This window comes from Pyricularia pennisetigena (genome assembly GCF_004337985.1).
Source record: "Pyricularia pennisetigena strain Br36 chromosome 4 map unlocalized Pyricularia_pennisetigena_Br36_Scf_6, whole genome shotgun sequence".
NCBI lineage: Eukaryota > Fungi > Ascomycota > Sordariomycetes > Magnaporthales > Pyriculariaceae > Pyricularia > Pyricularia pennisetigena.
Window position 1 is genome coordinate 3097340 of NW_021940918.1, and position 12624 is coordinate 3109963.

Sequence of the window (12624 nt, forward strand, 5' to 3'; positions counted from 1 at the left end):
GATCGGCAAATTCCCGATCCCCAACAGTGCGCAAGCCCAGAGAAAATACTCCAGTCGAAGCCCAGTGATCGGCGCCGACCACCAGACAGTGAGAGCTTCCAAGCCCCTGTCCCCAGTGTTCAACTCCCGCCGTCCGTCTTGGCATCTGCTGTCAGTCAAGCGACAGCCCACGAGCTGGTCGCCTTAAACAGCAATTTGCTATGTGAGCATGACGTCAATCAATTAGAAGACAGAGGAAAAAACAAAAAAAAAAGAGTTCCGAGAAACACGCCGCGGGTAGCGATTAGAAGCGTCCCTTGAGCCCTGCGGTCAATGAAAAATTGGCAAAAGGCAAAATCGGCAAATGGGCGATTTTCAATGGCGCACGGCGGATGTAATCGAGCTGTCATCGCATGTCCCGCCCCCGCCAAGGGGGTAAAGGGGAAGCCTTGGACATTTGGGATCTGATATAAAACAGCTCCGGGAATCCACCCATGACTATGACTGGTTGACAGATTGCTAGCCATCGACAGAGCCGCACCATTACCAGTCTTCAATAACATACTACACTAATCAGGTAGATTTTTTTTTGTTTTTTTTAGTTCAAACACCATTAATCATAATCTCTCTCACAATAATGCCTTCCACCAAAACTATCCTCGCCGGCCTCCTCGCCTCCACCGGCGTCTTGGCCAAGAACGAAACGTCCGTCCCCAATACGGTCCCTTCGTTATGGGACGGCGAGTGCTTCTACCCAACCCCAGACATTGGCTTTGACACCGAGTCGTACCTGGGCCGTTGGTACCAGGTCGCGGGGACCGTTGCGCCGTTTACGGCAAACTGCAAGTGCATCTATGCGCAGTATGCGTTGAATGTGAGTTTTTTTTTTTTTCCCCTCTTATGTGTTCTTTAACATGTCTCCAAACCATGCCCTTATTGAAACTCTCTTCTCTGTACTGACGCTCTTCTCACCAGGACAACGGCACGATCCAAGTAAACAACACCTGCGAGGCCGCGGGCCGCGCCGTCAACATCCTCGGCAACGCGGCTCCCGCAGACCCCAGCTACGGTGCCAAGGGTGCGCTCCGAGTGCAGTTCCCGGGACAGCCGGGACCCGCCTGCTCCGGGCCCAACTATGTCGTTCAGGGTATGTGCTCGTGGCCCCGATCCGTTTGGGCCAGACGGGATTTTCAGATGAAAAAAGCGCCAACTAACAATTTCTGCAGACTACACTGGCGATTTTGCCCTCGTCCAGACGTACAACTTTAGCACCCTCTTTGTTCTCAGCCGCAGCCAGCACCCGGAGGAGGCCGTCCTTGATGTAAGTCTTTTTTCTTTTTTCTTTTTTTTTTTCGCCTCGCTTCCCAAGCACCAAAGGGGGAGGGTGTTATTTGTGAACAGGGACTGACCTGAGCTTTTACGCACGCACATGAAAAGGCCTGGATCAAGCGCGCTGGAGACCTTGGCTCGGACCTCTCCGACGTCATCAAGAACGACCAGACAAACTGCTCCTTCACCTGACTGGATGCGCATGAAAAAAAAAAAGTGCGGTCCGAACAGCGTGGTGATTGGGTTCTAGGGCTGTCGATCAACAGTTGGAGCGCCCGCAACGATGTAATAATACCCGCAATGAACAAGTACAAAAAAAGAATAAAAAAAAGAAAATCAGCAAACATGAGAGAATATTTAAAGTAACTAGACTAGATGTCTAAGCGATGATCCTACCACCCTTGTAAAAACTACCATACGAATCCACCAAGACATTGCAAATCTCCATCACAAAATAAACACAGTTCACAGCCTCTTCTTCAGCGCCGCCATCTTCCTCTCCCTCCTCTTGGCGTTAGCCTCGGCCCCGGCCTCGGTGTCCATGAGGTAGTCCCACCACCTAAATGACGAGGCGTAGTTGCCGACAAAGCGCTCGTGGTGGACGTCGTGGTGCTGGGCGCCGGCCCAGAAGGGGACGAAGCGGTGCAGGCTCCAGGGGAAGTCGTAGCCGCTGTGGGCGTCGACGGCCTGCAGCAGCCGCAGCACGATCCACAGCTGCACGGTGGCGAGGTGCAGGTCGCCCGTCAGGTGCACCCAGAGCAGCGGCGTGCCCGCGGTGCCGAGGCCCAGCACCAGCACCTCGATCGGGGAGGCGTACTCGGCCGTCAGCCCGAACGGCGCCGTGTACGTGTGGTGCAGCTTGTGGATCGTCCGGTACAGCACCGGGTGGTGCATCAGCCGGTGCGTCCAGTAGTGCCACGCGTCCTCGAGCACGAAGAAGACGGCGATGTGCAGCGCCATCTTCCACGCCGCCGGGAACGGCACGTCAAAGGCCATGCCGCAGTACATGGCCACCGGGTGGAACAGCCAAATCTCGGGCAGTTCGATGGTGAAGTGGCTCAGGAGCACCAGCCCCGCGCAGTGGAGCTGTTCTTTGATGCTTGGGACTTTGGTCTGTTTGGGAGTAGGGTTTTTGGCGTCAGCCGGGCCACATTGGATGGGGGGGAACCAAACTCAGGGGCTGTAGCTTTGGGGATGTGGTCTGTCGCCTACCTGCTGGATTTTATACTTTTGCAGGATCGGCATGGTGTCCATGATGATCCATGGAATAGACCTCCCGAAATAGACTACTTCGTGGATTATAAATGTCAAAAGTCCTGTGGCCAAGACGTCGTTTTGCATCCAGGTGTACCAAGTCTACAAGAAAACCTCGTTTAGTCGGAGATATTGCACGCAAGGAAAACACAAACTATCGCACTACTTACAGCCCACAGCCGCTCCATCATGCTGAGCTGCTGAAAGTGCTGGCTGACTTCGGCAAAGACTGCCTGTATCGGCATGTCGGCGACAGAAGCCACCCCGGTGGCATTGGCTATCGTTTCGAGCATTTCAGAAACGGTGCCGCAGTGTCAAAAGGCGACTCGGAAGATGGGCAACAAAAACCCAAAATCGTGCTGGGCAGACCAACTCGAACGAATTGGAAACAGAAAAAGAGAAAGAAAAAAAAAAAGTCCCTGTAAACGGCTGCTTGCAGATCAGCCAGTGAGGAGCACGTCTAGAAACAGCCAACAGAACGCAGAAAGGCTCCTCTATTTATCAATCCACAAGTCAACAAACAATTCTCGACATCACACCTTCCAGTAGAATGGCACGACAAGCTACTGGGCGGTCCCGGCATTCCGGACAGGGTGCGTTGGACCCACAATGACCTGTTTTGGTCACGATTACACGGCAAGATCTAGTGCCGCGTGGTCTGATCAAGACAACGCGGCATCCGAATGTGGTGAGAATGCCAGCAAAACCCACAAGGTCAGATTTGCTGTTCGAATAATGAGATGAGCTCATTGAAATTGGAAAGGGATTGACCCCCATAACGCTTTTTTTTTTTTTTTTTTTTTAAAAAAAAAAAAAAAAAAAAAAAATCTTATTCGTGGCGGAGTGGCACTAGTGGCACGGAAATGGATGGAGCCGTGATTTCGGATCCGGGAAACTCGGTATTTGAAATCGAACCACTTCATCTCCCCTATTGAACCCAGGAGTGAAGAAAAATCCAAGCAGTGCTGGAGTTTCGTAATCTTATCCAGGCATACCACCCATCTTACGCGCACGCTGAGCACGTCTGTTGTGATTTGCTCTTGAGCTTTTGTTGGCCTCCTTGCGCCGCCTCGCCTGCTCAGTTCCGGCATCACCCGTCGGCCCAGACACATCTCCACTGCTGGAAGGTCCGCCTCCTCTTCCGCGCCCTGATCCTCGCCCACCGCGCCCACGGCCTCTGCCTCTTCCGCGGCCGCCGCTCCCGCCTGCATCTGAATCCTCTGCCCCGGATCCGCCCGGACTTGCGCGCCATGCTGTGGAAGCCAGCTCCGTCTGCGCTCCTGTGAACGCTGTGAACTTGGCTTCAAGCCTGCGCTGCTGCTGCGGGTTCCTCGATAACATGATCGCCCAGCCCTCGATCGCCTCGTCTGTCAAACCCGTCTCTGCTCGCAGGCTTTGACGTGCGGAGCTGTTCCGCGTAGCATTATCCCGGCCAAAGACGCTAGCTTCGGCCTTCCATGCCTTGAAGAGCACCTCATCGTTTAGCGATTGGTCCTCGGCCCCTCCGGCTGCGTCCACTGTGCCTCCTACATCCTCCACATCGTATGTATCATCGCGCTCGTCGTCATCTGAATCAAACGTGGCAAGCGCTGCAAGAATAGCTGCTTTGTCTGGAGCTTTGGACTTGTCTTTGAGAATGTCGTCCGCTGTCCTGTCTGGGTTATGTTTGCCAATGTGCAGTTTGCCGGCATTTCCAGACAGCATGTCAAGTTCGTCATCGTCAAAGACGTTGTGGCGAACTGGCAGAGCTTGCTCCTTGAACCGGGGTGGCGTTGATCTAGGTGCCATATGATCTGTCGACGGCGGTGTGCGATGCCCAGTGTTTGAGGACCTGATACAATAGAGAGTTAGATGTCCCGCACTTTCTCAATCGAAATGTCAAAGAAACAATCATTCGCCCATAGATGGTTTGAGGTTTACTCACAATTCTTCACTTCTGTCCGCGGCCTTGAGATGTTCAGGCAGCGAATCATCCAGCAGGTGCGCCACGACTTGCTCCTGATCCTCCCCATACTCGACCAGAAGCTTGGCAACAAAGGCGGACCCCAGGTCCGGAAACAAATCCTGTATTTGGGTGATTTGCTCCATGCGGTGGATATGCATCTCTTGCGACGGGATTCCGAGGTCGAGAGCGACGCCCTTGCCTTTGTCAACCTTCTTCTGCAGCCGCCTGGCCGGCTGCCTGAGACCGACACCGGGCTTCTTGAAACCTGCCAAATCTTTGAGAATCGACTTGACCCTTGTGCTTGCAGACTCGGCCGCTCCATTAACCCGGCGTTCCAGCTGGCCCAGCAACGGCGTGGAAGTCACCAGCTCGGCGACAAGAGAATCATTCACATTGAGAGGCCCGGTGCGGTGCACCTCCGCCGCCGCCCGCAAGGCGTACAATTGATCGGTCAATACGCCATAGCCGCCTCCGCTGGTCTCTGCCAAGCCCATTACGCACAGGTAGGCAGTAGCCACGATCACTTTGCGTAGCGGCGGGTTCATGATGCGAAAGCAAGACACCAGGCCGTCCAAAAAGTCGCTTCCTGCCAGAAAGAACGCGGCAGCCCAGGGTATGCGGGCAATGAGGAAATTGAGCCTGCCCAGGCGAGCCTCGAGCTCGCGGAGGGCAGCCGGGTTGGCGAGCCCCGCGTCGAGGTCACGGATCAGCGACTTTTTGAGCGCGGCCAACGACGTCTCCAGGACTGCCTTCCTGTCAGCCGGCAGGGCTGAAAATAATTCCGGCATCCTTTTCCTGCTCTGTGTGCGGCACAGATCTGCAAAGAACTCCCATTGTAGAAGACGGAGCACAGTCGGCGGGATGATTTTTTGTTTAGATTTCGACTCGGATTTTGCAACCAGCAGCCTACTCGTAAGCATAAAAACACCTTTGAGCAAGGGCTGTTGGCCAGCTGCCGGGCCTAATATGGTCAATCCATGCGTGGCAGCCTCGTGAGAAAATGATACAAGGAATTCCGGGATGGATTCGTCGACGAGTGAATGCTGGATAAAGTCATCTTCCGAGAGAGATAGGTGCGCCTCTATTAGAGAGATCCAAGCTGTGATGCAGGCGGTCCATTCGTCCGGTTGTATTTGGTCCCTGAGTTTTGCGCCGAGAAATGGTGCAAAAGGAGGAAGAGGAAGGGATGGTGGGGAAACCATAATTAGCTTTAGGTACGGTACAGCGACTGCTGGCCTTTGCTTGCTTGAGTATTGCAGGTTAGCTGTTCTGCTTGCACCGCAGCGTGGCGTGTACTATGTATGCTCAGAGCTCTATGCCAAGGCAGACGTGTCGAGAATTTGGCGGAACAAAACAAGTACTGCCGGTATCATGAAAGTCGACTTTATAGACTGACTACATGCGATCATTATGCCTCAATCCAGTTCACCATGAGTTAGTTCCACTCATCATCCATTGGGCCTGCCACACACGCAGGCTGTCTTTGCCCCTTGTTGGCGGCTAAAAGCACCCCGTCGAAGACCACCGCGGTGGGGACAATGCCTAAAAGAGACTAGCGCATCTTATCCTCAGTTGCCCTACTAGCCCCACTCAAAAAGTTCTACGCACATTATCGTCGTCGCCGCCCGCAATCGCATCGCGTAGCAAACCTCTTACTTTTCTGCGGCAGCAAAATCACAGCATCCCATCACTTTGCCGAGACCAACAGTCCGAGTCGTGGGAAACCAGTCAACAACAAAAAAAAAAAAAAAAACATTCAAGATGTCGTACAACAAGGACAAGGACTTCGGCGGCGAGGCCCCCGTACGTATTTCGAACGATAACCCCCTCTCAAAACATTTAAAAATCACCAATACTAACAAGCTACCCGTTGTTCTCCCTCGCAACAGAAGACTCACAAGATCCGCATCACCCTGACCTCGCGCAAGGTCCAGTCCCTCGAGAAGGTCTGCACCGAGCTCATTGAGCGCGCCAAGTCCAAGGACCTGCGCGTCAAGGGCCCCGTCCGCCTGCCCACCAAGACGCTCAAGATCACCACCCGCAAGACGCCCTGCGGTGAGGGTTCCAAGACCTGGGACTGCTACGAGATGCGCATCCACAAGCGCCTCATCGACCTCAACGCCCCGACCGAGATTGTCAAGCAGATCATCGTCAACATCGAGGCCGGCGTCGAGGTCGAGGTCACCATTGCCGCTTAAACGCGCGCCGTGCGTGGCTTGATCCTTTTGTGACCGGAATGTGTCGTGAGGGTGCTTGAGGGGATTTGGGGAGCGGATTGACGCTACATACGACTTTTTACGACTCGGGAAGCGAGGGGGAGGAATGATGATTACGACGGGACAGTTCGAGAGGAGTGTTCTGGGAGTGATCACCACCTTGATGGGTCCCATTGGACGTCTAGAGTAGCTGCCGGCAACCCTGTGTCCACAATCAAATTTTACGACATTGACGACAGAATCTTTTGCCTGAAATTGCAACTGTGACTTGACTGTAGCATTTGGAAGCCAGGAATTACAGACGAGGGATTATGGCCCAGATCCCAGCTAACAGACTCAGTAGATGACGGGGGCTTGGATGACAACTTTATATTCATCTACCTTTATGAAAGCATTGCCCACAACACCTATTTGACAGTTAGCGGTCTAACAACAAACCCGAAGCCAATCCAATTTGTTCGACTGTTACAGTCGTTTACTTTTTTTTTTTTTTTCATTTTACAATCCTAACGCCGCTTTAATCCTCAGTGCTATATACATAGTTTCTTTTCCCAAGAGATCAAGACAATTACATCGTTTAGTCGTCAGAAAAGACCATTCAAACGTCTAGAAATCCCAAGTGCACCATTCCCTAAGCGGAGGCACTTCCGGGATCGTGGCATTGTGGAAACGTCCCGTGTTTATAAAGGGCTCCCACGCAGCTCTCGTGGCGGCATCATATGCCTCGGGCGCCGCCTCGGTGTCACTGTAGTACGTCGGCGGTCCATTGGGGTTCCATATCCGCGTCACACTGCCATCAAAGTTCCGCATTGCTGGGAATGGTGCTGTCTCGGCTGCTCCCGCCTTTGGGGTCTCATATGACACGCTCTTGCCTTTGAAGGTGTTCAAGGTGCCGTCTGGATTCTTGGTGATATATGTCGAGGCGGGAGGATGCTGACGCGTGGCTCCGGGGGCATAGGGTGATGGCCCGTCGGGCGCACTCGCCGCGGCAGATTGGGCAGCACCGAAAGGATTGCTGGCGGCGGGCGCTTGTCCGAATGGATTGGACGCTGGCTGTGACGGCTGTCCAAAGGGATTGCTGTTTGTAGCGGCAGGTGGCTGACCGAAGGGGGCTGAGCTTGCTGCTGGCGTTGCTGGTGGTCCAGACATGTCCATCGATTGTTCAGGGGCGGACGAGGGCTGCGCTGGTGGAGCTCCGAAAGGGCCACTCGAAGGGGCCTGGCCAAAGGGTGAAACTGAGGCCTGGCCAAAACCAGAGTTCAGTTTGGAGGGCTGACCGAAAGCATTTTGTGTCGAATTTGCCGAGGCTGCCTGGGCAAACGGACTAGCATTGCTGGTTTGTCCGAACGGGCTTGAGCCTGTGTTGCTCGACCCAAATGCGTTCCCATTCGTGGTCGATGGGGCACCGAATGGATTCGGTTTCTGTCCAAGGGCTGACGGTTGGCCGAACCCAGAGGTGCCACCCATAGGCGTCGCCGACCCGAATGCAGGTGCAGGCTGTGATGGTTGTCCGAACGCTGGTGCCGCAGAGGCGGACGGCTGACCAAATCCAGATGGGGCAGCATTAGAGGGCTGCGAGGCTTGCCCAAAGGCTGGGGTACCGAACGGACTAGGCTTTTGTCCCAAAGCCGATGTTTGACCAAAGGCGCCAACGCCCCCTCCCAGTGCCGAAGGTTGCCCGAAGGCGCTAGGGGTCCCTCCCAAAGCCGAAGGCTGACCGAACGCGCTCACACCGCCGCCAAGAGTAGAAGGTTGACCAAAGCCTCCGGCAGGCTTGGCAGGTTGCCCGAAAGCTGGTGCTCCGAAAGGGCTGGGAGTCTGACCAAGGGTTGATGGTTGACCAAAGCCCCCAGTTGAACCTCCTGATGGCTGTCCAAAACCTCCCGTTGTGCCTCCGGTCGCAGTTCCGAAAGGTTTGGGTGCTCCGAACGGGTTGCTTGTTTGCTGCTGTCTACCAACAGCAAACGTGCCATTGGTGTTGTTTTGCACCACTGATAGCCTGTTGGGATTCTTGTTTTGAGCACTTATTATGTACTCAAGCGCGCCGTCGAGATTTTGAAGCGCGTTCTGAATCTGGTTGTCGGCATCTCGGTAGATGCCTTCGATCTGGCTAAGCTGTTTGCAGGTCACCCAAGTCAGCCATCGGCGCGACATCCAGGCTTCACAGTCAGTATCCTGAGGATCTACATACCGCGCCCTGGGGGTTTCCCATCAAGACGCCCTCCTCGTACACCAAGCGGACCTCCTCAAAACTTTGCTCGCGGGGAAAGCCACCGAACAGCTGCTCCGGCGCGTCCCGGCCGGGTCCGTAAGACGATAGAATCCATTGAGGCTTCTCTGTGGTCAGGTCCACCTGTATCGTTTCTTTGCTCAGGTTGAACGGTAGGTCTGTTTGGGTGTCAGATCGATGCAAGCTCCAGTCCGAAATACAGCAAGCCAACCTGCCGTCGACATGTGTCGCGTACCTTTGGTGTTGCGGTTGTTTGATGCACCGCCGCCGCCGCCGCCAAAGGCGGAGAAGCGATTGCTGTTTGCATTCGGATGCTCGAACCTGCAGTTATCTGAGCTCGATCGTAAGCCTGGGTCTCAATTTGCCGTGGCGCCGATTGCGTTGCGCACTGGCTGGCGGCTTCTCCCGCATTGCGAGAGGGTAAAGAAACGGGCAGGCGCAGAGAGGATGCTGCGCGCCAGCTTCCACAAAGAGCGTGTTTGCTACATACTGCCGTTTTTGCAGTATCCCTGCTGAAAGAATTTGCACAGGGTCATGATGCTGCTGATCGTGTCAAGATTGAGCGGTTATGGTGTTTGTCGCATGTTGATTGTGTCGGTCTTTGTCGCTAGGATGTGTGCGGGGACGGTGAGAAAGTGATCTTTTGTCGAGTGGAATTTGTGGCGCGTCGCGGTCGGGGATGCTGTTTTTGGATGGCGCTTGAATTGAAGCTGTCAAAGCTCAGGGACCTTGATGGCCCACTTGCTGGACTGATAAGGCTTGATAGGTGACTAATCTGCACTGTACTATCACTGTGGTGTGCCACACTATCGCAAAAAACAGAAAGACGCAGAACTTGAAATACTCTTTTTTTTTTTGCTTCATTCACATGCTTCTCGCACAGGTCTTTTGTTGTCATATTCCCACGGCAACAGGACCAAATCTGCACAATATAACACTAATCCGACTAATCTTTCATGCCGACATGGTGCTCAAGTCAAGTCGACCACAAGTTCTGGTTCGCCGACCTGGTGGTGGCGAAACCTCCAACACAGCTAGCAAGATGACAGTGTCCAGGGACCAAGCAAAGACCGATTGATGTAGGATTCACCGAGCATGGTGACCACCCATGCTTTTGAGAAAGCATAGCGAATATGATGCAAGTTGACCTTTGGAACTTGTCCAAGTAAATCACCTGAGGACGTATATCTACAACATAATCAGTCCAAGGGAACCCAGCAACGATCGCCGAGCGACCCAACAGGCTGAGCAACTACCTTAGTCAGTGCTATGAATTTTCCATCTAGCCGACGTTACACATGCGAATGTTATTCCGAATGGGCTTGGCCGAACTTCTCCGCCAAAGCTGGCCGAATTTGGGATAGCGTCTATTGAAGGATCTCTGATGATTCTTGCTGCATAAACCGATTGGCAGTGGGTGGGTTTATCAATCGACTTGACGCAGGAGACAAAAATACATGACCGGCACAAGAATAGTATTTTGCAAGCACCAACCAACGCGTCGGGGGTCGTCGGCAATGTCACCTTGATATGAGTGAGTAAAAATACATCTTATCAGAGGCAGTCCTACGCGATATGCTCACTGGTTCTGGTTGGGCTCCAGTGCCCCACCATCTACGAAACTTGAGATAGTACTTGTTACCACAAAAATAGATCAAGTGAGCCAAGGGCCCGTTGCTCATGCCGGGATGGTTGACTACTTCGACCGCGGTGGTGACCCTTGTTTTTTTTTTTTTTTTTCTTTTATTCATTTGACAGTCCTGGGTAATCCCAGCGGCCAAACAAAGCGGCAGCCCGTTATAGGTACTCAATCTAGGATCTGAATACGAATTAAGACAGTCACGGCATCATATAACCTTATATATTTAATGCCTAAAAAAATCCTTCAATAGCCTAACATTAGAAAATGACAAACAACAACGCTGGAAAACCTCAAGCTTCCGATGATCATTCGGCTTCTAGCCATGCCTTCCTTACTCATGCAAGAGTAGCCTTGATTTGGGGAACGAGCTGCTCCTTCACGTAGGACGGGTTCCTCCAGTCGGACCAGTCGTGGTTCAGGACGCCCCAGGACTCCTCAAAGTCATGGGTTCCCTGCCTGGTGTAGTAGCTGCCGGCCACGACCCAGATGAAGAAGCTGGCCTTCTGGGCGGGCATGTACTGGGCGATGCAGGTGGCGTAGACGCCCTGCCAGCTGTTGTCCATCATGTTGAAGCCGTACTCTGTCAGCATGACGGGGAAGGCGGTGACGTTGGGGTCGGACAGGGCCTGGAAGCCGTTGTTGTAGAGGTTGCTCTGCAGGTTGGTGCAGTTGCTCTGGCTGGTCTCGTAGTTGTGCAGCTCGACGACGAGCTTGTCGCGGCCCCAGTTGGGGAAGTCGTCAAAGGAGAAGCGGGTGGTGCCGGGCGTGAGGGCCTCGCCCCTGACGACGGGGGTCATGTACGTGTCGTAGTTGAGGCCGGACAGGAAGACGAGCACGTCGGCGTTGGCGGCGTGCACGGCGTTGGCGCCGCGCTTCATGTAATCGTACCACGACTGCCAGTTGTAGCTGCTGAAGGCCGGGCTGCTCTCGGCGGGCGTGCGCGGCTCGTTGCGCAGCGAGATGGAGGTCAGCGCCTTCCACTTCTTGCCGTGCTTGGCCATGTACTCGAGGCCGCGGACCCAGAGGTCGGCGCTGAACTGCGAGTCGCCCCAGAACGCGTTGCCGTCGTCGGCACCGCAGCACCACTTGCCCTTGGAGATGTGGTTGTCGAGCACGATGTGGATCTGCTGGCGGGCCAGCTCGGCTGCCACGGCATCAAAGACCTGTTAGGGCACAAGGCGAGGGGGGTTTGTGTTAGAAGACAATGACTTTCTTGTTGTGGGAGACAGATGGATCCGTTTGGCGGGCAAGGCGACTTACCTCCAGGCGAGTTGACTTGGCCGTGAACTGGGGGTTCTTTCCGAGGAACTGGTTCAGGATCTTGGTGCCGTTCTCCTGACCAAGACCATCGGTAAAGGCCTTTTCGAGAGCGATATCAGTGCCGCCATTGTCGTAGATCTGATCAACCATCTCGATGGCAAAGGTCAAGCGGACAGCGTTCATGCCAATGCTCTTGATCTTGGAGGCGATGAACTCGATGCTCTGGTACTGCAGACCCTCGGGTATCATGACCTCGCCGTGACCGGGCCAGTTGATGCCGGCAAAGGTGACGGTGTTGCCCGAGGCATCCTTGGTCCAGCGACCGTCAACGCGGAAGGGCGTGTTGGGCCATGCGGCCTGGCGAGCCTGGACGGGCTCCGAAGCTGGTGCGGCCGAGGCGACGCCGACCAAGGCGAGAAGAAAGCCGAGTCTAACCATGATTGTGTGTCGAGGGCTTTTTGTATCAAGTGAGGTAAAACGAATGTCGACTCGACCACTGAGGCGGGCTGTAGTCCGCTGCTATGCTGACAATCGAAGGCAATCTTCGATGGCATGCCGTCTCCAAAAATCCCATGATGCACAACGGGAAGAGTGCGGCTCTTATATTCCCCCATCATGACGGCTACCATGTCTACGCGTGGTGAGCAAATGTCAGTGCTACCGGTACATGGGATAACAAGGTACCTGACCCTTTACTCACGCGACTCACGATGCTACAAGCACAGCCACCCCTGACATGTTTGTTTCGCGGGTCTAAAAATTAACCCCC

General features: G+C 54.2%; 6 protein-coding genes across 6 annotated transcripts in view; 2 read left to right on the forward strand and 4 right to left on the reverse strand.

Moving 5' to 3' along the window:
• PpBr36_06517 (uncharacterized protein) overlaps positions 1-145 on the reverse strand; it is a gene marked incomplete at both ends in the record, with an annotated part of 1441 nt that extends 1296 nt beyond the window's left edge. The window contains one exon of the mRNA XM_029893662.1: positions 88-145. Coding sequence (XP_029746280.1) covers positions 88-145 — 58 coding nt within the window. The remainder of the gene's footprint in view (positions 1-87) is intronic.
• Positions 146-616: 471 nt separating this feature from the next.
• On the forward strand, positions 617-1500 carry PpBr36_06518 (uncharacterized protein; the record flags this gene model as incomplete). The annotated part of the gene is made up of 4 exons (XM_029893663.1): positions 617-853; positions 955-1126; positions 1206-1300; positions 1417-1500. The coding sequence occupies 4 exons, from the start codon at positions 617-619 to the stop codon at positions 1498-1500; spliced, it is 588 nt and encodes a 195-aa protein (XP_029745450.1).
• A 273-nt stretch (positions 1501-1773) lies between these two features.
• PpBr36_06519 (uncharacterized protein) lies at positions 1774-5709 on the reverse strand (the record flags this gene model as incomplete). Its single annotated transcript, XM_029893664.1, has 5 exons — positions 1774-2394; positions 2521-2664; positions 3558-3802; positions 3939-4393; positions 4487-5709. 5 exons carry the CDS (start codon positions 5707-5709, stop codon positions 1774-1776), a joined length of 2688 nt encoding a protein of 895 aa, XP_029745451.1.
• Positions 5710-6268: 559 nt separating this feature from the next.
• PpBr36_06520 (uncharacterized protein) lies at positions 6269-6705 on the forward strand (the record flags this gene model as incomplete). Its single annotated transcript, XM_029893665.1, has 2 exons — positions 6269-6310; positions 6397-6705. The coding sequence occupies 2 exons, from the start codon at positions 6269-6271 to the stop codon at positions 6703-6705; spliced, it is 351 nt and encodes a 116-aa protein (XP_029745848.1).
• Positions 6706-7329: 624 nt separating this feature from the next.
• On the reverse strand, positions 7330-9489 carry PpBr36_06521 (uncharacterized protein; the record flags this gene model as incomplete). The annotated part of the gene is made up of 4 exons (XM_029893666.1): positions 7330-8838; positions 8915-9111; positions 9189-9284; positions 9444-9489. 4 exons carry the CDS (start codon positions 9487-9489, stop codon positions 7330-7332), a joined length of 1848 nt encoding a protein of 615 aa, XP_029746279.1.
• A 1441-nt stretch (positions 9490-10930) lies between these two features.
• Positions 10931-12293, reverse strand: PpBr36_06522 (uncharacterized protein; the record flags this gene model as incomplete). Its single annotated transcript, XM_029893667.1, has 2 exons — positions 10931-11758; positions 11856-12293. 2 exons carry the CDS (start codon positions 12291-12293, stop codon positions 10931-10933), a joined length of 1266 nt encoding a protein of 421 aa, XP_029746601.1.
• Between the last annotated feature and the right edge of the window lie 331 nt (positions 12294-12624).